The following is a 25,108-nucleotide window of genomic DNA, read 5'->3' on the forward strand; positions in this document are numbered from 1 at the left end:
GCCTGCCAAAGTTTTAATTGGTATATGAAAAAATATCTTCAGAGAATTAGGCTGAGAGGAGTATCAGAATGTCAAAATAAACTATTTAAAACAAACTATGATCAAAATTCTAGCGTGTAAAATAAAACATGTCGGTCTCTAAATTAATATAAGTCAAACGAAATTAATGACAAACTTATACATAATTATACACTATGTATAGAAATAAATTCGAATAATATTATACTTAAATAGGGCAAATTGTCGCTACAACCAATGATCTGATGTCCAAGAAAATAAGGAAAAACTACGAATAAGTTAGTGGCTAGAAAAAAATGATTTGGCGTGACGTTGACCAAAATATAGTTATGAAAAAAACTGCCTGGATAAGATAATATTTGATATATGTATTTAATTATTCAATAGATATCCAATAATAAAACTTTTTTATGACAAGGCTGTATGATACAATACCTTTTCCACGAGTAATTAATTAAACAACATCCTGACATTGACATGTAGCTTTGTTATTAAACGGTCCCTATTTTTATTTATTTGACTTCTGATTAAAATTCTAAATGCAATGAAATCGTAAGGAAAGTTAATTAAGATTACCTTTTGTACATTTTGATTACATTTTCGCTAACAGTTTGGGCCTAAATTAATGTAAATTCTGTTAACAATTAATACATCTAAATTATTAATTAACACTCAGTTACGAAAACACAAATGCACCGGTAAGTTTCACTTCCTATATATATAATTGGAAAGTTACCTACATGGGCCACTTTCCACGTTTAGATAGAGTTGTTAAAGGAACTCTTAAGTATCTACTATTCAGACAATTATTATATTTATTTAAATTTTTGAGGTTGTTACGAAACCATATTTTTACTTAACTTTTAACAAACTTGCATTTGCTGTATAAATATAAAAAAGAATATATTATCGTTCTTCCAATATTCCAACCATTACTGTGAACGAATTATTTCTGTTCAAAATTTGAGCTAAATCTAGAAATAGCTTTTTTAATACATTTACATATATATTGCTTACAGTATCAGGAGCACCAATTAAGTTAAGAGAATATATGAAACCAAATATGAGTACATTCTATGAATTAACCGAAAATTGGCAATTACATAAAGAGTCATGAGCCTAAAATGAATTTCTCATCTAAATATGTTTTCAACTGTCTATTTTTTCGACCCTGGTTAGGCGTCCCATTGGGTATATGGGTCGCAGTTTCGGTTGTTTACTACTGGTGGTTGATATCTAGAATAGATGTACTAGAAACAGAAAATAAAGTTATCAAGAAACAGCTATCTGTGAGCGGGATTCGTGATTTTTCAGAATCTGATAACAAGTATTATGTTCCTGAGGTAAGTTGTTTCTCTTGTTTATTATAGAAATCATTCTTTAAGGGATGATTATGTAACATCTGAATTATTTTTATTTTGTAGGAAACTACCTTATAGTTTCAGAGATAAAGCCTCCACCATCAATGTTAATATTTTAAAAGACTATACATATATTATACTCCAAGTCTAGTTTACATTGTAATATCACTTGAGCCATTATTATTGTAGCTTACTCATATATGGTCAAATAACACCTGAGTAAGCCTTTGGTCATGTTCCCCCACCAAAAAATCGTCCACTCTCATCAAATTGGCAAATCCTCCTAAAAATTAGACAATTTATGTAAGGTTAATTATTTATTTATGAAGTAGACATCGAAACGATAAAATTTTAAAAAATATGGTTCAATAAGAAACATTGCCTGATTTTAACCGTCTAATTATACGTTGACAGCAAACTTAGCTCTAGCTCTTCAAAATTCATCAAAAGTTATTTGCTTAATAACATGTAATTTAATAACACATATACACCACCTCACCACCATACATTATATATATATAACATAAGCAGCCCGTAAATGTCCCACTGCTGGGATAAAGGCCTCCTCTCCCTTTGAGGAGAAGGTTTGGAGCATATTCCACCACGCTGCTCCAATGCGGGTTGGCGGAATACACATGTGGCTGAATTTCGTTGAAATTAGACACATGCAGGTTTCCTCACGATGTTTTCCTTCACCGCCGAGCACGAGATGAATTATAAACACAAATTAAGCACATGAAATTTCAGTGGTGCCTGCCTGGGTTTGAACCCGAAATCATCGGTTAAGATGCACGCGTTCTAACCACTGGGCCATCTCGGCTCTTATATATATATATCAAAGAAAATTGTCACATTACTTTTAAGCCTATAACTTTCTTAAGCATATTTAAAGTGTTTATTCAGTTTTTTTTTTTTAATTTAGATAAGCAGAAGAGCCACCTGACGGTAAGTGGTCACCACCGCCCATAGACAATGGCACTGTAAGAAATATTAACCGTTGCCAATGTGTCACCAATTTGGGGACCTAAGATATGTTATGTTCCTTGTGCCTGTAGTTACACTGGCTCATTCAGCCTTCAAACTGGAACACAACAGTACTGAGTACTGCTGTTTGGCAGTAGAATGTCTGAAGAGTGGGTGGTATCTACAGATACAGGCTCGCACAAAGTCCCACCACCAAGTAAATCAGATTGGTGAATAACTGGCATTCAATATATTGCTATTTCCGTCACCCAGTACCAATAACTTTGATGATTTTATTTTACTCAATCACTGTCTATTAGATTCCAGATGCAGTGGGAACATTATGTGAAACAGTACACATCGCTCTAGTCTGTATGGGGAAATGTACAAGGATCATCACACCAATGTTAAAATCGTTACTACACCATCGCCAGAACCCAGTACACTTTCATTTCATTGTGGGTTCAGGATCAGCACAAACCATCACCAAGCTTTTCGATTCATGGGATCTACCGGATGGTATGTATTGATTTTTATTCTGGACTTCTAGCATATTTGTGTCGTATTTTAAGCACATAAAACCATTGGTTTATATAACTGTTTTGGTCGTCATGAATTGTCTTTCCAAAAGAGTATTCAAGTATTAAGTATGTGAGTACTTGCACCTATTACGCATGAACTTTAGCACTTTAATATCTGTTACGAATAATGGTGAATAGTCACCTAAATTTAAATTGATCAAAAGGATATCATCATATGTGGTGCTGCCATAATGCCAATATAATGCGATAGTGTAAATTATAACAATCTCTAAATTATACTAAATATAACACTGTATCAAAATTTATAATATCTCTTTTTTTAAAGTAAGCAACATTGGATATTCATTATATATCCACAGCAAACGATATCTCCAAAATTATATTCATCCTAATGACACTGTCCTAGTTAATCATTTGGAAGAAATAATAATATTTGTTTTTATATTTGACCTTTCTTAATTTTTATAATATAATAATAGTTACAGCCTGTAAATTTCTCACTGCAGGGCTAAACACCCATCTCCCTTTGAGGAGTAGGTTAGGAGCATATTCCACTATGCTGTACCAATGTGGTTTGGTGGATTCACATGTGGCAGAATTTCGTTGAAATTAGACACATACAGTTTTCCTCATAATGTTTTCCTTGATGGCCGAGCATGAGATGAATAACAAACACAAATTAACCCATGAAAATTTAATGGTGCTTGCCTGGGTTTGAACCCGCAATCATCCGTGAAGATCCGTTCTAACCACTGGGCATCTTGCCTTAATTCTATTTTTAGTATAAATTTAACTTGTCTTTGCAGTTAAATACACATGTTACAACACCGAGAACCGTCTCTCAGAAGTGCGTTGGATACCTAACAGTCACTACTCTGGTATATATGCCCTGGTCAAGCTGCTGTTCCCAAGTATTCTACCTGAATCATTGAAACAAGTCATCGTACTGGATTCTGATTTAACATTCCTTAGTGATATTGTTGAACTTTGGAATATGTTTCGTAACATGACGGATGATCAAGTAAGTGAATCAGATTTGTCAGTAATATATTAGCCCTGGTTTTTCTCATTTGTTTAATTTTTATTTATGATTCATCACCTGAGAGTACCAGGGGTGAACAAAAACATCATGAGGAAACCTTCATGTGTTGGATGAACTTCTGGTATTCTTCATTACTATCTACCAACCTGCTTTGCACCATTCATAGAATAAGCTACAAACCTTCTGTTCAAAAAAGTTGCTAAAGGTCTATATTTTATAACATTATATGTATGTATATGTTCTGTTGTTTTCCTGTTTCAAAGTTATTTACCTGTTTATTTAGCTAGCTTAATTACAGGCAAGAGACATAACATCTTAGTTCTCATGATGGCAATAAAATTCTGTATAAAGTAGTTTGTACTTTGATGTCTTACCCATTTGTTTGGTTAAGTCAAATCTTGTTTATTTAAATATCCATTCTAAGTTTTCAATAATAATTGCTCATATAAATTTTGTACTACTATTTTAAAAATATTTAAAAAAAATGCTAAAAGAACATATTTTATTTGGTAATTTTTCAGTACATAGGCCTAGTTGAAAATGAAAGTAATTGGTACTCCAACACAGAGACACGCTGGCCAGCGTTAGGGCGAGGCTTCAATACGGGTGTCATGTTGCTAGATTTGTACAAAATTAGACGCAAAATCGACTGGACGTCAATATGGCGTAGCACGGTCAAAGAAAACTTGGAAAGGCTTAAGGAGACGACGCTGGCCGATCAGGATGTCATAAACGCAATTATAAAAAAATATCCAAAAATATTGTACGCTATAAACTGTCAGTACAATGTCCAAATGTCAATGCAGACTCTGGCCAAGTCGTGCTACGGCGAAGATGTGAAGACTGTTAAGGTATATTTTTTGGTGTTTTGAGTTTGTTTTGGGTCCTTACATTTTTAAACGTCACGTGTTTGTTATATTTTTGATAAACCACCGCTATTTTAATTTGTCTTTAAAATAATATCTTTGACCAATTAGACGAAAAACTTGAAGTTTTTGAGGTTTACTTGGTGGTAGGGGTTTGTGCAAGCCCGTCTGGGTAGGTACCACCCACTCATCAGATATTCTACCGCCAAATAACAGTACACTGTATTGTTGTGTTTCGGTTAGAAGGCTGAGTGAGCCAGTGTAATCACAGGCACAAGGGACATAACATCTTATTTCCCAAGGTTGGTGGCGCATAGGTGATGTAAGGAATGGTTAATATTTCTTACAGCGCCTTTGTCTATGGGTGATGGTGACCACTTACCATCAGGTGGCCCATATGCTCGTCCGCCAACCAATGACATAAAAAAAAAAAAGGTTCATGCCGAATCGACTTAATTGTATTATTATTGTATATTATTTATAAATGAAATCCAATGTTCTTGTAAATGCCTCTTTGAATATAGGTAATTTTTAATTGAATTGAAAATAAGAGTCTTAAAAACAAGATTTAACTCTTGATATAAAATGAAAATTTACTTAAAACATAATCCAAATGTGTTCAAGTCATACATGTTATTTTTATCTTTATTTGTCTACGTAAATTATTACAGATCATTCATTGGAACTCCCCAAGCAAGTATAACGTTCGGATACGTGATTCGGAATATTTTAAAAACATACATCAGTCATATGTAAATTTTGATGGTAATTTGCTACGAGAAAAGCTTCATAGATGTTCACAGAACGAAGTTGTTACTTATAAGGTACGTCAAGTTGTAATTCAGAAATTATATTATTAATATATATTTTGATAAGAAATTACAAATTAAAAAAAAAATACCGAAAATAAATTGTTCTACACAAATGTCTTGAAAAAAAAAATATAATTTGCCAAACTTAACTTTCCTACAGCCATATTAAACCTTTTTTAATATGTTCAATAATAACTGATGAACAAACAGATAACATTTATTTTTTCAGATGAATCATTCCGACCTTTGCCTCAGTTTCCGCGCAGCACAACGCGTAAAGCTTCGCACGCACTTGTACTATATGGACTATAACTATATCAACGTAGACAGCTTCGACGTGACGCTGGTCCTTCAACTGTCTATGGATAGACTACAGTTTCTGGAGAGGCTTGTCAAGCATTGGGATGGTATGGTTCATTGTCCTTGTTGTACATCTATATATCTGTCTTATTGATTTTATGTAACTGTATCGAACTTTGGGACTTTAGGATTTGTCTTGAACTTTAGCTACGGCTTCGTTTTAATATTATAACACATCAAAGGATTTTTGGAAACATTTTCCTCGCTTGTCTAATATCTCCACTTAGCTCCATAATACACACACACGCAAACAAAAAAGGGACAAACCTATGAACCCCCTCCCCCTCGCCATGCATTTTCTCGTGAAAGATGGTTTTGAAGAGTACCAAAAGAGTTTATAGCTCTACTATATTATGCACAACAAACAGTTCTTGATTAATATGTCTCTAGATATACATACAACATATATACAACACTATTCCACTACTACTTACATCCACTTATAATTTTACTTTCAAAAATCCGATACCAACTTCTCTAACTGTTTTTTGCTTGACAGTTGACTCTTAAACTCGACAGATGAAATTGTATTGACAATTCGATGTCAAGGTTGCGAGAAACACACATTTAAAGTTAAATTTAAGTTAATTTATTTTAACTTTCTTTTTCTTTGAAGTTGTGTACATAATGTGTTTTTTTTAAAGGAAGTTTTTGATTCTAATTAAGTGTCTTTAGTACGTGTATCGTTATGGTAGGCGGTTCCCCATCATAGACATTGGCGTTGTATGATACCTACTAGAGTCAAAGTCAAAGTCAAAAATCTTTATTCAATATAGAAGTGTTTGCACTTGCTTATTGATTGTCAAAAATCTACCACCGGTTCGGAATTTAGCACCTCGGACCTGAGAAGAACCGGCGAAAGAAACTCAGCGGGATATATTTTTTTATTTTTTTTAACCATTTTCCATGTAGGTACAATGATAAGTATATTTTAGTTGTTTGAAACAGCCTGGAGGCGATCATTTCATTCCCAAGGTGTGCAGTCAACTAAAAAGTCATTAGTGTTGTAATATCCTTTAGCACACAAACGCTCTTTAACGACTCTTTTGAATTTTATAATTGAATAATTTTGAACGTTTTCTGGGATCCTGTTGTAAAAACGTATACATTGCCCCAAAAAAGAGTTACTAACCCTGTGTAATCGGGTACTTGGAGTAACAAGTTTATTCTTGTTCCTAGTGTTAATAGAATGTACGTCACAATTTCTGGGAAAATCATTTATGTTTTTGCGTACATACATAACATTATCAAAAATATTTGTCTTTTTTTAACTTTACAATGTACGATATGTGAGAAAGAGATGAAACGAATGTGATATCGAAATCGGTTTGACATTCGCTTCATCTCTTTCTCACAGATGGGTTACTGAAAGTTAAAGAGAGATAGGGCGAATATTTCATGAGTTTAATAATATATGTGAAAATGGTTACCCGTCAACATCAAATCGATGACATCTTATATTTCGACGACATCCGTTTTTAGATTAGTTCCGATATATCGGACACATGCCTAATACCTACACAGATGGGCTTGCACAAAGCCCCAACATTAAATTATACTCATTAAGTACTCAAGCAATTAAATTATACTCATTAATTCTGTAAAAATTGAGATTGATTATTGATTATTTCAGGTCCATTAAGCGCAGCAATATACCTATCGGACTGCGAAGTAACAAAATTAGAAAGTTTTATCCGAGATTGGTCTTCAACCCTCAGTTCTAGAAACAATATCGGCTACCATTTAGTTTTTAAACATGACTCGGTAAGGAATTATACCTCTTGTATAATAACCAGGTTAAGCAGTCACCATATTTTAATAAATATTAACTGGTATTTAACTAATATATATTGTGTTGACTCTGTAATATATTGTCAGATATATATTTATATATTATGGTTAGATGTTGTGTGTGTTTATGTCAGTGTAACAATATTTTTATGAGGATACGTAATAAGCGGTCAGGATAACAAAAAATACGGGCCTCGTTTCGGTGATCTGATCTTTTACTGGCGAAATGGTGATCTACGACTCTGCGCGCACCGGTGGGCGGGGTCACAACATGAGGTAAAGGATGACGTCACAGCGGAGATAAGAAGTGTTTGTCCACTGGGTACATGTGTCGCCAATCCGATATCTTATGTTGAGTTAAAATTATATATGGATAAATATATTGGTGTATATCTGTAAGTATGTATGTGTGTATAATGTATATGAGGTAGACGCCACAAAATAATTAATTTTAGATACTGTGTGTTCTATATAACATTGGGATTGACCCGATTCCTTACAGATGGTCGCCGATTGTGTCATCGGCAGTCACCGACCAATTATTAATGATAAGTAATGTAAATGGAACTCGGATTAAGAAATGATTTTGAACCTTATTCTTACAAGTATAGGATTCGATTTTGCAGGTACATTATCCAGTGAACTATCTCCGTAACATTGCGTTGGAAAACGTAAACACTCCATACGTTTTCTTGATGGACGTGGACTTCGTGCCGATGGCAGGTCTGTACGAACACCTGAGGACCGCAACTAAGCTTATTAACCCTTATCCGCAGAAAAAGGTAAACATATTTTATTTTGGTTTCTTTTTATTTTTTCCGTCATTTTGCACGTAGAAATTTAAATGAAATATTTGTAAAGTATATGAGGCAAATGCTAAATTCAGAAACAAAAAAGTATCTGGTTCGTCAGTTTAAATCCCGCGAGAGTTGAAAGAGCACGGACGGATGCAAGACGGATTCAAGTCACAAGATGCTTAGTTTCTTTGTCTACTGTCCTTTCGAACTGCCGTATCGGACTAATAAAAGTAATAAAGTATCGAGTATACCATTGTTTTAACCTGCATATATAATATATCTTCGCTTCACTCCCTCCCTCTGTCTGTCTCATTGAAAAAGTTCGCTTTAAGCAAAAATCCAGAAAAGAGTAATATTTCAAAATAAATTCGTTTATTTAATATAGAAGCATTACATTTGCTTAATTATAAAAGTGTTCTATTATTCTATGCGATTGATATAATTGTATTATTTATTTGAAACTGGATGCAGGCGTCAATCATATTTCCGTATTATCCCCTGAAGAATCGTTAATTTCAAAGAAACATTTAACACACTAATAGGCAGAATCAAAATTTCATTTTTCCAGTGTTTAGTAGTACCGGCATTCGAAACCCAAAGATACCGCGCATCTCCACCAAGATATAAGGAGGAACTTTTATCTCGTCTGTCGACTTCTAATAGCCACGGTGATGTTGGTCAGTTTCGGGCCAGGGAATGGCCCAGAGGACATAGGGCCACTAACTACTTGAAATGGACCACAGCAACTGCGCCATATGAGGTATGGCTTCGTTATATTCTAATTAAGATAACGAAGTGAATACTTTTACAAGTTATCCGGCATAAAAATCAATGAATTGTAACTATATATATACTTTTTTTATCGTCTACATAATATTTTATCTCGATAAAAAATAGGTATAAATGTATAAGTGCCAAAGTTAAAAATTGTGTCGGCAACTTTACATACCGTTAGATTGGTACCACTTATGATGCTGTCACTCGTCCATCAGACCAGAACACAAAGCATTGTTGATACTACTGCTACTTGCCTACTCATCACATGTTGGTGAACGGACAAATGGACCACCTGATGGTAAGTAGTCACCACCAACCATAGATACATCAAAAATATATTGTTGTTATATATATTATATTTACATATATCTGACAATGTCTATAGAGGTGGTGAATCAATGATATCCTGAATTAAATATAAATAAAATCACATGCTACTATTTATAACTGTTCGTTATATTTTATTTCTAGATAGAATGGCAGTCGGATTACGAGCCGTATTTAGTTGTTCACCGTACCGTGCCTAAGTACGACACGCGGTTTTCTGGCTTCGGTTGGAATAAGGTATGTTGGACATAAAGCATTCTAGCGACTATAGTTTTATAGTTACACTTGCAATGATTATTTTAGTATTGCACTATTTTATAAGTAAGATTTTAAATAAGAATGATGATTAGGATTAAACAATATCCGAAATTCGACACTTTTTTTTCTCCCAGTACAAAACATTTCGTTCTCTGTACAGAGTGGCGATGACGTCATCGCATTAAATATCGCATTAATATAAGCCTGATAAAATTACCAAATAAATAAATAGACGAAACATTTAAAAAATGGGCGTACGGTGTATAAGTCATGTAGTGTCGGTGCACATTTTTTTTTGTTTGATATTTCTATTTAATAATATCGATTAACACGTGAGCGAAAAATGATAACATTAAAATAGGATTCATGTAAAATATTGTGCTACTGTTCTTGTGTTGTAAATTGTGAACTTAAGGCTAAAGAGACACTTAAAAAAACGTATGCAATAAATTAAATTCAGTATATGAGTAAGAAAAAAAAATTACTTTATTCTTAATTTTCGGTAAAAAGCGTACTTATATATTTACGTTAGAGTAAGGGGTATGAGGTGACTTGAATAAGTACATAACCGACAAAGGTGCATTTTTGTGTCATGCATGCACATAGCCTTGAATAATACCGGGAATCGCCGCGCGGCGCCAGCGCTGGACGTGCCCGCCCGCTGCCCGCACAGTCCCCTTCAACTTCAGCCGGCATCACTTTAGGTTAATAACTTGTGAATGAATGGTTCGGAACGGCAACCTTTGACGTATTCTGGCCGTAAGCTATGAGCCCGTTAGTATTTTTGTAATAATATCGCAGATACTGTTATAGGATGTTATATATTAATGAAACGAAAAAAATGTTCTATGGCTAAGTTAATTAGTGTATTCGATTGCTTTTTTGCGTTTGGTCTCGGGTCAGTCGGGACGTCACCGGCACGTAGTATATTTAAACACGCTCAGTGAGCCGATGTACCCCCGGGTGGGCAGGTGTCGCACAGCGTGGAGCTGCGCGCGCGCGGCTGGCGCGCCGTGGTGCTGCCGGGCGCCTTCGTGGTGCACACGCCGCACGCGCCCTCGCCCGACATCACGGCCTTCCGCGCCGACCCGCACTACCGCATGTGCGTACTTTAGACTATCACTTTTACCTTGTACTGTTCCTCCAGGCTGTTTCAAATAACTAAAATGTAATTATTATTGTACATGCAAAATGGAAAAAAAAAACAAAAAAAAATATCCCGCTGAGTTTCTTTCGCCGGTTCTTCTCAGGTCCGAGGTGTTAAATTCCGAACCGGTGGTAGATTTTTGACAATCAAAAAGCAAGTGTAAACACTTCTATATTGAATAAAGATTTTTGACTTTGACTTTGACTGGAATACTTGCAAATATGTTTATTATTTTATCTATCATCTGTTACCGTTTCAGATGCCTCGCCCTGCTCAAACAGGAGTTCATGGATGATCTGAGGAGGAAGTACAACGTGTCACTCGAAGATACTAAAACGTAAATTATATTCAGAAACCAAAGAATATTATCATTAAAACCGAGGAGGCTATGCTAGAGACTACCTATTTATTAAATTCACTAATATATATGACGCAATTATTTAAAAGAAAACGCTTAGATCTATACTGGTACGAAAGGAATTGTTCCAGTGAAAGTTCAAAGCTTTTTAACCAAAGAGCGATTAGACGTTATCAAGATATTGATTTTTACTCGAAACCAGTTTACAAACAATTCTTGTAAACATTACGATTAATATTTTTGTCATAATGCAAACAACTTTTTCTATAAATAATTTACTAGACCAAAAATATCAGACAAATTTCCATGACATAATCTATTATGTGATAGATAAAAGAAAAAAAGACGGTTGATTTAACATAACTTAATTAAAAAAATACTAGCATGAAGTAGAAATTAAATTAATGATTGGGGATTTTTCAAAATGGGCTTTTAAGCGTCATTATAAAGTACAAAAAGTTAAAGATATCTATGTGGTTGTGAAGTTGAACATTAACAGCCGGTGTTTAAATTTCGAAAAAGTACATAAATCTAGCTTAAAAAAGAAACATAACAGTAGATACGAAGCGGCTTGCATGTACTATATTAGATATCTGCTGACGCCATATTGGTATATTATTACATTAAAATTATTCGCATAAATTGGTATTTATATAATTAAAAAAGTGACATATTATCTGTCAAAATCAATTCACACAGATAACAAAATAAATGCATTAAGCACACGACAAAATCAGAATCATTTTCCGGTTTTTTTTTTATATATATATATAAACAATTCAACTTAAACATTCCTGACGATCACGACACGGTAGAAAGCTTTATAGAATATCGTAACAACAGTAATGTTGTGCTATTGACAATCAAATGTCTGAATATTGAAATACAAATGTTGATAGAACGCTGCTGCTTGATAAGATATAAATCATTAAAAAAAAAAACTTTTTTTAATCGTATATGAACCCTGAAAACATTACAGATTTGTTATAAGGAGGTAATCTATCAACCAATTTTAATTACACAACGTTCACAAGTGCCGATAATAGGATTTGTCACCTTAACAACACCAATGTCACTAATTATATAGTCCTGACAACGCGGTTGATTGGTTTTTACTTAAGTTGCACTTATGACTAAAAACGCGTTCAAACGAGATGATTTTAGTTGATCAACTACTAAATCACTGGCGATTAATTTTAACTATTCTTTGTTTTTTTAGAATTAACATTTGTTTCAATGTTTTGTTGAACGATAAATATTGATCAACTAAAGTCGAACCATGTGTATCCGCTTGTATGTTGGATTTATATTTGAGTAAACTTTTAACAAATATTCTCGATATTGTTTCTTTAGATTAAGTACACTTGCTTAAAATTTTAATTTATGTTATTTTATTATATAGTATAAGAAAATCACGTGTTCCTTAATTATACCAAATTTTATGTGAAACGAATCTTGCCTAGTAATACGAAACGGAAAAGGACAACAATATTTTCCTCAAGTCAGTCGAAGTATTTTTTTCTTTATGGCGGATGCAACGGAATGTAATTTGACCTTGCTATTAGTAATTATTAATAGTAATTTATTTGATATTTTGAATTTTTCATCAATTATTTATATTAAACACAAATAAGACTCATTTAAACTATTTAATCTTAACTTGTTAATTATCTTTTAAAATAATGTTAAAAATTTAATAATATTAAAATATTTATGCGGTGATGAACTAAAACAGCAATCAGAGTTGCCATTTTATTTATACATTTATTTAATTTTTTAATTACTTTATGAAAACGATTTTATATACTTTATTTGTCAAAAATTAAGTACTTGGTCTGATATACATATTGGTTCGTTCGTTCCGTATGTATGTAATTTATATTTTATTTTAGTATTTTTTTATAGTGGTAATTATTTTTATTAATGCCAATTTGTTTAGTCTCATTTTTATTATGTAATAAACGTTCATTAAAACATTCGAGTTTTCATTTAGAACCCTGTGTCACTGTTACTTTATTTCTGTGGATGTTGGCTGTCGAGGTTAATTCTTATTTAGTTTTTGTTACAAGAAATGTATGGTAAGAAACACCGACAATGTCAATAGTCTCAATAGCAGATCATGGGAACTATGTTTTTGGCAGTTATGTCTGAATGTGGGTCCTATTTAAATCCAAATAGCAATATTAAGTATACTGACTCAAATGAGTTTGCACCAAAAAACTTTAACTCACCGTAATACAATTTCATTATAACTGCTCAAAGTTTAATTAAAATAATCTCCAATGGTTTGCACCTGAGAATATAAGTATATACCAAGATTTCAAAACAAAAAAATAATGTAGGTAATCATTTAGTTTTTTAAATTTATATTTGTAGTTATATTTTTCAAAATTGCCTATGATTGTCTGCTTATAGCACTTATTATAAGTAAGTAGATGACGAAATTTTTCTTAATATTTATTCGAAATCGACAATTTTATTAAATATAAAACTAGCTATACATTAGATGTTCTATTTAATAAGCTTCAGCACTGACCATTCTTGATTCAGCGCTTCCTAAGTAATTGTTACTTTTGGGATTTTCTTTTGATATAAGCAGCCAGAGCAAAATAATAATCTGGAAATCTAATTCCTGAATATCCTTTTTTAAAGTTTCGACAGCCTTCTTAGCGGTTAATAATGGCGAGTTGTCATTCATCGACGATCCCTTCGATTCCGTCCTCTGTTTTATGTTTTCTACTTTAGCTGTCAGCTCGTTTAGAGTTTCCTGTCTCTCTGTCACGCCAACACTGGCTTCCTTGTATTCATTGGTTACTTTATTCAATTCGTCCAAAAGCGTACCATACTCTCTCACTATTGGTTCGAATTGCTCATTTAAAATGTTCTCTCTTGCTGTTATTTTATCCATTACAGAACTAATGTTACTGTGAAGTTTATTTAATTGCGTACCTGTTATTTTAAATCTATCGAATAGCTCATCTCGATAAGACCTCATCTGAGCATGTCTAGCTCGCCAATCACGACCATCGGCTGAAATCTTTAGCCTTAACGCTGGAGCAACTCTTTCTAATTCTAATTTCCAGGCTTCCCAATCGTGAACTTTGTTGGTAACATTATTTTGTTCTTTTTCCTCTGTATTACCGTAATCCTCGCCTTCTGATTCGTCCGAATAAATACCCATTTCTTCTTCTATTTTATCTAAAATAATTTCAGTTTCGTCTTCAACTTGATCCACGTCATCTGCCGATTCTTCTGTGTCAGGGATATTAACAATAGGTTTCTCCCATTCAAATTTCTCTACTTTCATGGCCTCGTCAGCCAATGCATTTAGAATATAGCAAACTTGATCACCGTAACCTTGTTTAAGCTTGTGAGATGAAAAGTCAACTGCAATATCTTTTTCGCGTAAAATTTCAAGAATGGATGCTATAGTCGAGTTTGGATCGTCTTCTTCGTTAGGCTGTTCGAAGTCTTTACCAGTTTTTCTTATAAGCCACGCGGCTGTCGAAGCAAATACAAAGAATTGTTCTCCAGGATTCGTCGAAGTAATAAAATAATACCGACTCATTGGCTTCATTTTGATTTGCGGTCGTAATTCCGTATCGATTTTCAGGATACGTAATTTATCCATAATATTAAAATCCATAATTCAAAATAAACACCTTTCGCGTGAGTATTAGCAGATTTCTCTCTTGAATGTTAACTGTTTATCAAACGTTACAGTTTGAGCGAAGCCATAATTTTGTTTATTAATCGTCACTATGGCAACAAAATGTATACAGACTTTTCCGCTTTGAATCAACTTCGGGTCACAGAATCCTTTATTTAAACGGCCGTTCTGTTTACTTTCCTTACTAATTTGTCTTACTCAACCTTAGTTTGGTATGAAAATTAATAGCTTAATGCTCTATTTAATGAATATGTCAAAACTGCATATAAGGTAAATCGACAAAAAGTATATAAAGACTTGTGATGAGTACAGCGATATTAAAATAACGAATAGAAAATCAATTAGATAAAAGCTAGTCTATCATTTATTGTCTGCGTGCCAGTAACCAGCATCGCCTAGAATATACATATTTAGAGATGGAACGACAAATTAACATAGATTTTTGGCACCTCCCTGTTATTTCATTACGAAATACGTTCAGTGCAAGTACTTTTTTCAAGTCCCGGCACGAATCCAAAAACCGTTTGTTGAATGAAAACATTTGCCAATCACAATTGAATGACACTAAAGAACTATTTTGTTTGATATTTCGTTAGAACAATAAATCTGTTGGTAGATATGCTTTATGAGATTCATAAATACAGTACTCGTATATCGGCTATCATTAATATATTCTTATTTTATTTGCACTATGGGTCGAGATTATCTAACTCGATTACCCAAATATTCCCCACTAACGAGCTGCAATTCTTTAGGTATTAGTTGTTAGTCGTATTGGCCTCTAGGGCGTCACCGCGTGGGAACGCTGAGAGAGCTTAGCCACGTCCTGCGATTGACTCCTCGCCTCTTGACGCATTTGTTAGGAATATAACAATTAGTAAAAAAATAGCAAAATTATCGTTGTCTCATTCTCGTTGTCTTTTTAGTTTTAATAATATTTGATAGAATCAGTAAAAATATAAAATATAAAAACGTCAAAATGTATAAGAGTAAAATTTAAAAAAAGGCACGGGCAACTGTGTTCCTGTGGATGTTGTAAATTAAATAAAGTTATATATATATATATATATATATATATATATATATATATATATATATATATATATATATATATATATATATATTTGATAGAACGACAGGAGGGTTTGTTAAAGCCCAGTTTATGCCGGAGTGTGCCTGAGTCTGAGTATGCGGACTCTGTACAACAATCAAAATATAATATAAAATTAGTTTATCATAACAATAACCTAATTGAGATAATTGTTGTAACAAGGAAGTTACACTAATATATAAAACAACAAAATTACAAAACCGGGAAAAAAAAGCATGTATCAACAGACCACAATGGAAATTCCAATGATAATGCACTGATGACATTTCTATAAGATTGAATGATTTCAAATAAAATTACATAATGTTGGATTTATTAATAAAGGTAATAGAAATCAATGCCAAGTTTATTTGTTCGTAACTTCAATTAAAATACTTATGTAATTAGAATTAATAAATAAAGATCTGGGATATCTAATTTAAAATAAACGTATTTATTCTCTCTTGAGGACATAAAACTAAGTGTCGCAATAAAGACAAATAAAAAGATTTAATCGATTTTTAAAATGTCTTAGCAAAGACCTATATACCTTCCTATATATACCTTCACATCCTTATCATTAAGTACGTGTTGTTTAAGTTTTTTTTATTATTATAACTATTTTTATTGCATATTCTTTAAGTCTTTTAATTTAAATAAATATTTAAAATAATTAATAATAATTAACAATGCGTTAATAAATAATCAAAAATCTCGAAAAATAATTTGTTTAATTATAGGTGATATTTTATATTATTTGTCACATTCGTTTAATTTACATACATTTTTTAATCTCATATATAACCTAAAAAAACAATTAAGCCAGCCAGTCATTATTTATTTCGTTATACTGCTATAACAAGCTTTTATTTAAAAGCTTTGTATTTTAGAACTACAAGTCTATAAATTAATATTTCGAACTACTTTCAAAACGACAATAATAACCTAATAATTAATAATAGTTATTAAAAAAAAATAACGAAGGGCTTATTCAATAGACCAAATGATAATATGGGATATTGCACTCACGTTTTATTTAGCTTTTAAGTAAAAAATAAACTATTATTCATTTTCTATCTCACTCGTGTGACGTTATAATTGATTGGGATAGCTAAGTCGTGGTTATCTCGGCTTTAGAAGGCTAGGTGACTAATGCTTTTGTGTCACACAGACGGAAATTTTGACGAACGCATTATTCAAATCATGTAACAAAATATATACGTGGAAAATATTTTCTATGAATCATAATCTTTTCGTGCATCATCCAATGCTGGATATAGGTATCTCCTATGGCATGTATCCGACCTTAAACTTTTATTTTTCCAACCGCCATCAGTCTTCATTTCCGAAGCCTAACCAGGTCCCTTTTTAAATAGTTTCTATATCTATATAGTCTTATTTTATTCATATTACAAATAAACCATTTATTGGTAATTCATCATCGCCGATCGACCCTGGCACTGTAACAAGGATAATCTGAAGTAAAATAAAAAGTGAGGTATATGTATATATAGACCATGGCATCTAAAATGTTTTATCTCAAATGTGCAATACAATATTGTTTTATATCTAGACTATATTTCGATGTATTACAGGATGTCTCGTAAAAATAATTTAATACATTTTGTAATAATATTATCTATATTAAATAACATAGTTAGTTTTTCAATTAAATTGTAATTTTGACATTTGTTAAAATACATTGTTATTAAAAATACATTTAGCTAAATCACTTGAAACAAAACATTTTCCTTAATTATTACGTAAAGTACATTTGAATAAATCCGTTAATGAATTTTAAATAGATTATTATTAGTATAAAGCATTAAAATGTAATTAAGTTATTACTTTTTAATTAACAATTTGATAATTGTTAGACTGTTTGAATTGTTAAAATACAATCAGAATATTTTAAAATGAAATCACATAAGATGTAAAAAATATAACGTTATAAATTAATAAAATGTTTCAATATTATGAACGCTGTAACGTGAGGTTAAGTTATTTATTTTCGTTATATTATTATTAATGTTATTTTTAGTGGCTTATGGTCCGTGTGTCAGTTCCGTGGCGCCAGAACTTTGCCCGAGTCACCTTGTGGAGACAGACGGAGTTTTTTTTTCGATGTCTTGTATTTACCAAAACTATGATTAAAAATTAAATACGAAACAAAAATATAATTTACAAATTTTCTAACACTCATTCCGTACAATTACTTGCTTCAAAATAACAAAAAAAAAACGACAAATTTCTAAAATTTCTTAGGCACAGTTGCAGCGTCGAATTTCGAATTATAAGATGAATCTGTTATCAATTATAAGATGATTCACATTAAAACTTCATGTTATTAAAATTACATAAACAAGAATTATGAATGAGACTTTCTACAAGGAAAAGTTTCCATTGTTTTCAAACGTAAATAATTTCTTTGCGGAAATTGTAAATAAAGTACAATAAAAAATGCTTATTCTTTCTAACATATAGAAAGCAACGTAACAAAAGCTCCAAATACAAAGCAAAATTTCATATTTAGTACTGTAAAGCCACAATAGCAAAAGCAAAAGCTCTAATAAATGCTAAAGTTCAATGGACCAAGCGAAACTTTCAACAAGGCCACTGATTAAGCAACGGAGGCATCATGCGCTCGCCCAGTGTTGGTCGAGGAGGCTGTCCGGTCGATTTCACATATAAAACAAACAAAAAACAAAGAATAAAAGTTCCCCAATAAAGAACGGCTTTATCTCGTATTACTGGCGCGATAAAATTAGATTCGCCGGCGACTGCCTGCGCCTGCGCAGCGCCAGTCGCCATCCAGCGCTCGCGACGCGACATCGCAGCGCACTTCAAATTCAAAACGTTTTTCTCAATCATTGTTTTTTTTTTACGTCGCGTTAAGTGTTACGAAACGTTCATATTGTGCCAGTGTTAATAATAACTCGTGCATGTGAATAATTGTGTTTTCTCGTCAACCTGATTCACATTTTGTGTACGCCCTATGTGCATACGCTAAAGTTGCAGAAGGTGAGTGTACTTATAAGGTTCGAAAGTCGACTTTTCCCGACTGGAAATATTGTAGCGATGATTTACTTGGAATTCGGTTTAGCGAAGGCATGTGATGTGACAGACGCGGACGATGCGGGTCATAACTCTCGACTCTCGTACATAAATGCGCTCTCGATATCTAGGCTAAATCGATTTAACACACTCCTGCGGACTTCGATGAATAATTTTGCGATACAATGCGGTAATGTCGAAGTCGATTTGGATTAAGAAGACATTATTAAATTTCAGCTTGTTTAAATTTAATTTTACAAGGATTATCGTTTATTTTTTCATTTCCTTTGTTGTAACGATAAGATTACTTTATGAAGATTAAAAGCTCAGTGATATCAATTTAAATTAAAAACATATATTGTTATGGCCGGATTTTTGTAATCAGTTATATTTTAGTCCGTCTTATAAGTTGCAAATTAATTGATTTTAATTAAATAATACATTATAAGTACTTAATATCTTCAAGAAGATTAAAGAAAAATAAATAAATGATATTTAAAATCCTCGTGAAATAAGAATGGAAACTTGGTACGGTCTTTTATTTTAAAGGAAATACAATTCTTATTTTTGAGGCGTGATTTTGTTTACTATTTCATAATATAAATGGAAACGAGATGCTCCAAAATAATACGTAACGCAATTAAAAATCGCTGATTTTTTTTTTAGATTCTAGGTCCGTTTTTTAAATTTGTCTCGTGATAAGTTTGGAGGAAAAAGTCTTTATTCTGAAATTTACGTTATAAAAAAAAATGTAATTTAAATTATGGAATATGCTCTGAAATTTTAACAAGAGAAAAGTCTGATCGGTATTTGGACATTTAAGAGTTCTTATTTTAGCATCAATTTATTTATTTTATTATACTTATAAAAATGGAATCCTAACGAAGACTTCGTTAGGATTCCAGCTTGCTTCATGACAAATTTCATGAATATCAGTTCATTGGTTTACCTGTGAAATTGTAACAGGCAGACAGAGTTACTTTTGGATTTATAATATTAGTATAGATTATTGTATGGTAGATTGAAGATCACCACGCGGTATTGAATGCCTACGTTTCAACTATCACATCATTTATCAAAAACTTTAAAGTTATAAATAATGACGATAAAAGCTTAGACCTACGCGAACACCATGCGCGAACGTATATACCTACTACGAATAAAAACAAGGGATATTTATTTTAGATTTATTTCAGTCAGCTATCATTATTACCCAATTATGAAAGATAAGAAATTTAACAACGAAGGTTAATTTGATGGAAACTTTATAAATTACATGATCGTTTCAATATCTTAACATAATATCCTTACACACTAATTCACTTAATACTAAGAATACATTTATTAAAACATTTTTTTTTTTTAAATATATGTATAAATAATGTATAAGTCCCAAAAATATAAGTAATATAATGAAGTCGATGTTAATAGTAGTTAGACACACACCTATTTATTTTATACTTTATTCAAATATTAATATAATTATAAAAAAATACATTAAAATTAAAAATATACAATTCGATTTCTTGGTCTTACTTTACAAAAAAAAACAATGATATTATGTCATGTGACGACAGATGAAAAAGGTTTCGATACTCAGTTAATCTAGTTAGTTAATTCCTTTCTAGATATTTAAAAATATTGTAAATGACAAGTATTGTCTATAAACGTTATTTTTTTAAATATATTTTACGTTCATGTATTAACAATCATAATATTTTGTAAACAGAGGCGATTGACAGGTAATAAGCGTCGTGACGATTTATAGAGAAATTGAAGGTTAGGTTAACAAAACAGATCGTGTAAAACATACAATAAATGATTTACATAGCTAATGTTTATGTGTTTGATGATGAACCAGTGGTTAGAAAACGAGAAACTTTATCGAAGATTGCTGGTTCAAACCCGATCAAGCAACACTGAATCTTACGTGCATTATTTGTGTGTTGTACTTTATCTTGTCGTTGAAAGAAAAAACCTTAGTCAGAAAATCAGTAATATCTTTAGATAGATAATTAAAATTAAGTTTAAAATTTTACTTTGGAATACTTAAACATATACGTAAACTAGCAATGCTGCTTAACCGAAAACTTATCTTTAAAGTAAGATTATAATAATAATAATAATAATAATAATAAGTAACTTTATTCACCAAGAAGAAACAAAAACAAAATTAAGGTACAAAACCATAAAAAAAAGTTAACAATATGAGATTTGATGATTTGGTGAAAAGGTCGTAGTCTCAGCTAGGCTGCTTTTCAGTCTACGCCTTGTATATATGCTGCCAACACAAACGTTACAGTAATTGCAGTAAAAGGTAAACGAAGACATAATTACCAAATAATAAAAGTGAATACAATTTACACGCCCAATAGGCTAAAATAAAAAACATGCAAGCATTATTAAAACAGAGAGGTTTGTTTTTTTTTTTTATTCTAGTAAAAGGAAAATATTTCATATTGAATAAAAATAATAATATTTAAAATGTATAAGTAAATAGCGATATATATTTTAATAAATTACAATCAAAATAATAATTAAATATATTAGGTTTATTTACACACATTTGTCCAGACACATTGCGTCTTTTGCATTGATAGAAGCCATTGCTTGCATTGTGCCTTAAATTTATTTTGAGACGTACTGTTCTTAATCGGAGGTGGGATATCGTTCCAACACTTTGAAGCTGCGAAGCGAAAACTTCCTCTAAATGATTGCAAATGTGGTCTAGGCAGTATTAGTCGCGGAACTCGACTCAATCTACAATTGGATTCATTTGTTTCGGACCATTTAAGTTTATCCGCCAAATAATTGGGAATTTTACGATATTTTAAGTTGAAAGTGATATTATTTAATTTAAGTGTACGGCGATTTTTCATATTTAATATATTCTTGGAATTTAAATAAGGTGTAATATGTGAATATCGAGGTATATTGTAACAAAATCTTAGACAAGAATTTTGTATCCTCTGTATTTTCCTTTCAGTCTTTTTATAAAGGCAGGGGCCATAAAGAATATCACAGTAATCCAACTGAGACAGAACCAAGGACTCCACAAGTTTAGATCGCGCTGATTCACTCAAAAATGGTCTAAACTTATAAATCATTTTGAGTAAAGCGTAACACTTCGAAGTAACAGATGATATGTGTTCTTCAAAGCGTAATGACCCATCCAACTTCACCCCAAGATTCCTCACTAGCTTAGACTCAATTAATGAATGACCATCTATATAAATCCTATGACATATTTGACCAATCGATACTATTTGTTGCCTAGTACCAAAAATTATGTAAGTACATTTTTGTGGATTTAATGACAGGTCATGGTTCTTTGACCAACTAAAAATTTGAGAAAGATCATCATTAACATTTTGGATAGTTTTATCATTATTTATATATGGATTATATTAAAACAAAAGCTAAATCATATCTTACCAGACTCTTTTCTGACTAAATAAAACGATATAAAACTTTCTCTTTTCGACATTTTACGGCTTTATACAAAAGCTTAAAGCTGCATTTTCACTATAAGACATAATTCATAAAATATATATCGCAAGACGAAAGGTATTATCTTGTAATATGTTTCTGAATCATTATCTGTGATATTTATTGATTTATTTTAAATAGCAGTTAAGTTACTCGTCGTTAAATTTTAATGTGTATCATTTGTTTGACATTAATATGACCTTAATTAATAATTCCTATGTTTAATCTATCATGCTGTTAATGTGTTTATTAATTACTCTACATCTTATCGTCTAATATGACGTATTTAATTTAAAAAATACTTAGTTAATATAATGAAGTTGATGAATAAAATGATGAACTACGAATAACGTAAGAGTTGAAGGAAGATTGTATAGCATTATTAGCATTAGCAGCCTGTAAATTTTCCCATTGCTCCCACTGCTGGGATAAAGGCCTCCTCTCCCTTTGAGGAGAAGGTTTTGAGCATATTCCACCACGCTGCTCCAATGCGGGTTGGCGGAATACACATGTGGCAGAATTTCAAATTTTGTAGTTGAAATTAGACACATGCAGGTTTCCTTACGATGTTTTCCTTCACCTCTGAGCACGAGATGAATTATAAACACAAATTAAGCACATGAAAATTCAGTGGTGCCTGCCTGGGTTTGAACCCGAAATCATCGGTTAAGATGCATAAAACCACTGGGCCATCTCGGCTCTTTTGATATTATTAGATTGTATAATAAAATACATATTTTAAAATAAATATGCTGGTTATGAATAGCCGTGAAATAGTGGAGATGGCCCAGTGGCAACAAGTTGTGTAATTTTAAGCCTGAAGTTTATAATTCATCTCTTACTCAGCGATAAATAACGTTAGGAAACCTACTTACATGTATCAAATGTAATCTGTTTGATGAGGTTAACTAAACCCCATAGCTTGAATCTTTGCCCAGCAGTAGAAATATTACAAAAAGTGTCTTGTAACAATATACAAATAATACAAAAGGTCATAAGTTAAAGTGATATATTAATTATAAACCGTTAGACCAAGTAAAACAGTCGAGTTACAAGTATTTATTAAAATTACAATATAAGTACTTAATTTAAGTACAGCTCATTCAAGTATATTTGAATCGTCATTACAGTAGATTATATTAAAAGTAACCAATGGTTTCAAATGTAGATTCTACAAACATAGACCGGTGTGAAAAGTAGTGGTCAGGTACTCTTTTAAATATATAAACATAGATATAAACAAACCTTATCTCTGCAATATTGTCCACTACAAACATTTCTTGCTCAATATATCTTTACTTATAATGCAAGACTATTACACTTATCTACATATATCTACTTTAACGTTGCTTCCAAACTTCCGATAATATCTTGATCGAAATAAAAAAGTCATTATTTCACGAATACACAATGAATATCATAGATCATCATGTGTGTGTTGTGCGATTAGAACCTCATTTGAAACAATTTAAGTAGTACTGGCATTCTTTCTATAAGGAATTCCAATTCAAAATTTTATCCTATTCGACTCATCGGTTTAGACAGTGCGTCACTCAGTCATTTCAAAATTTTATTAAGTAGATACGACTCATTTATCACTATTTTTTAACATTATTGATTGAATTAGTAAATGTACAAGTTTATCTAATATTTTAACAATTTGATTGGACAAAACGAAGGAAATTGACATTATTAATTAACAAGAATAACGCTGCGAAATATAAATAGCTATGTACGTATGTATGTATGTATGTATTAATATAGATATGTATACACAATATTAGAAACCGAACAGGCGTCCACATGTCAATCGCTGCTCGCTCGCCGAGGCCAGCCAAACATATTTCTGGACAATCAACCAAAAAGTCGCACATGAATAAAAAAAAACGATCACAGAATAAAAATATCTCGGATTCGAATGAGCAAGACGCTTATGCACCGTTCATAAAATAACTGATGACACAACATATCTATTGCAAGAAAAAAAATGACGACTTTTGAACGTGAATTTTATACACATTTAAATATACGTCTAAGGATTTGAGTAATAATTAATTATTGACGCCAAATTGAATTAATAACGTAATTTTATATTTGTACTATCAACTGTCAACGGTTTCGCAAGTGTACAATTTATTAATAAAGAAAATTAAATGGTATAAATAAAATTGACAACCAGTCAGGAATGATGTAACCTTTCTACCAGTGAAAAAAAAATTACAATAGGATAATTAGTTAAAATATTAACTCTAAGATATTAAATTATTATAGAATATTATCAAACTCAATATGTTTGTATTTGTATATAAGGGTTAATACCCGGAACTAATGATAAATAAATATGTATAATCGATTATATAGTAATATAAGACAAACTTAGTAAGTA

The 25,108-nt window shown here is 31.8% G+C and overlaps 3 protein-coding genes across 3 annotated transcripts in view; 2 read left to right on the plus strand and 1 right to left on the minus strand.

Moving 5' to 3' along the window:
• The first annotated feature begins 517 nt into the window (after window positions 1-517).
• LOC125072486 (xylosyl- and glucuronyltransferase LARGE2s-like) lies at window positions 518-12,042 on the plus strand. The gene is made up of 13 exons (XM_047683142.1): window positions 518-716; window positions 1,038-1,361; window positions 2,663-2,861; window positions 3,691-3,905; window positions 4,448-4,777; window positions 5,464-5,616; window positions 5,834-6,011; window positions 7,598-7,728; window positions 8,382-8,537; window positions 9,121-9,312; window positions 9,801-9,893; window positions 10,886-11,016; window positions 11,321-12,042. The coding sequence occupies exons 2-13, from the start codon at window positions 1,143-1,145 to the stop codon at window positions 11,400-11,402; spliced, it is 2,079 nt and encodes a 692-aa protein (XP_047539098.1). The 5' UTR covers window positions 518-716; window positions 1,038-1,142; the 3' UTR covers window positions 11,403-12,042.
• Window positions 12,043-13,873: 1,831 nt separating this feature from the next.
• Window positions 13,874-15,385, minus strand: LOC125072385 (intraflagellar transport protein 57 homolog). Its single transcript, XM_047683009.1, has one exon. It carries the CDS (start codon window positions 15,063-15,065, stop codon window positions 13,935-13,937), a length of 1,131 nt encoding a protein of 376 aa, XP_047538965.1. The 5' UTR covers window positions 15,066-15,385; the 3' UTR covers window positions 13,874-13,934.
• Window positions 15,386-18,944: 3,559 nt separating this feature from the next.
• LOC125072278 (myosin light chain kinase, smooth muscle-like) overlaps window positions 18,945-25,108 on the plus strand; it is a 37,832-nt gene continuing 31,668 nt past the window's right edge. The window contains exon 1 of the mRNA XM_047682840.1: window positions 18,945-19,200. The gene's annotated coding sequence lies outside the window, so the exon portion shown is untranslated. The remainder of the gene's footprint in view (window positions 19,201-25,108) is intronic.

The sequence above is a fragment of the Vanessa atalanta genome, chromosome 21 (assembly GCF_905147765.1).
Source record: "Vanessa atalanta chromosome 21, ilVanAtal1.2, whole genome shotgun sequence".
NCBI lineage: Eukaryota > Metazoa > Arthropoda > Insecta > Lepidoptera > Nymphalidae > Vanessa > Vanessa atalanta.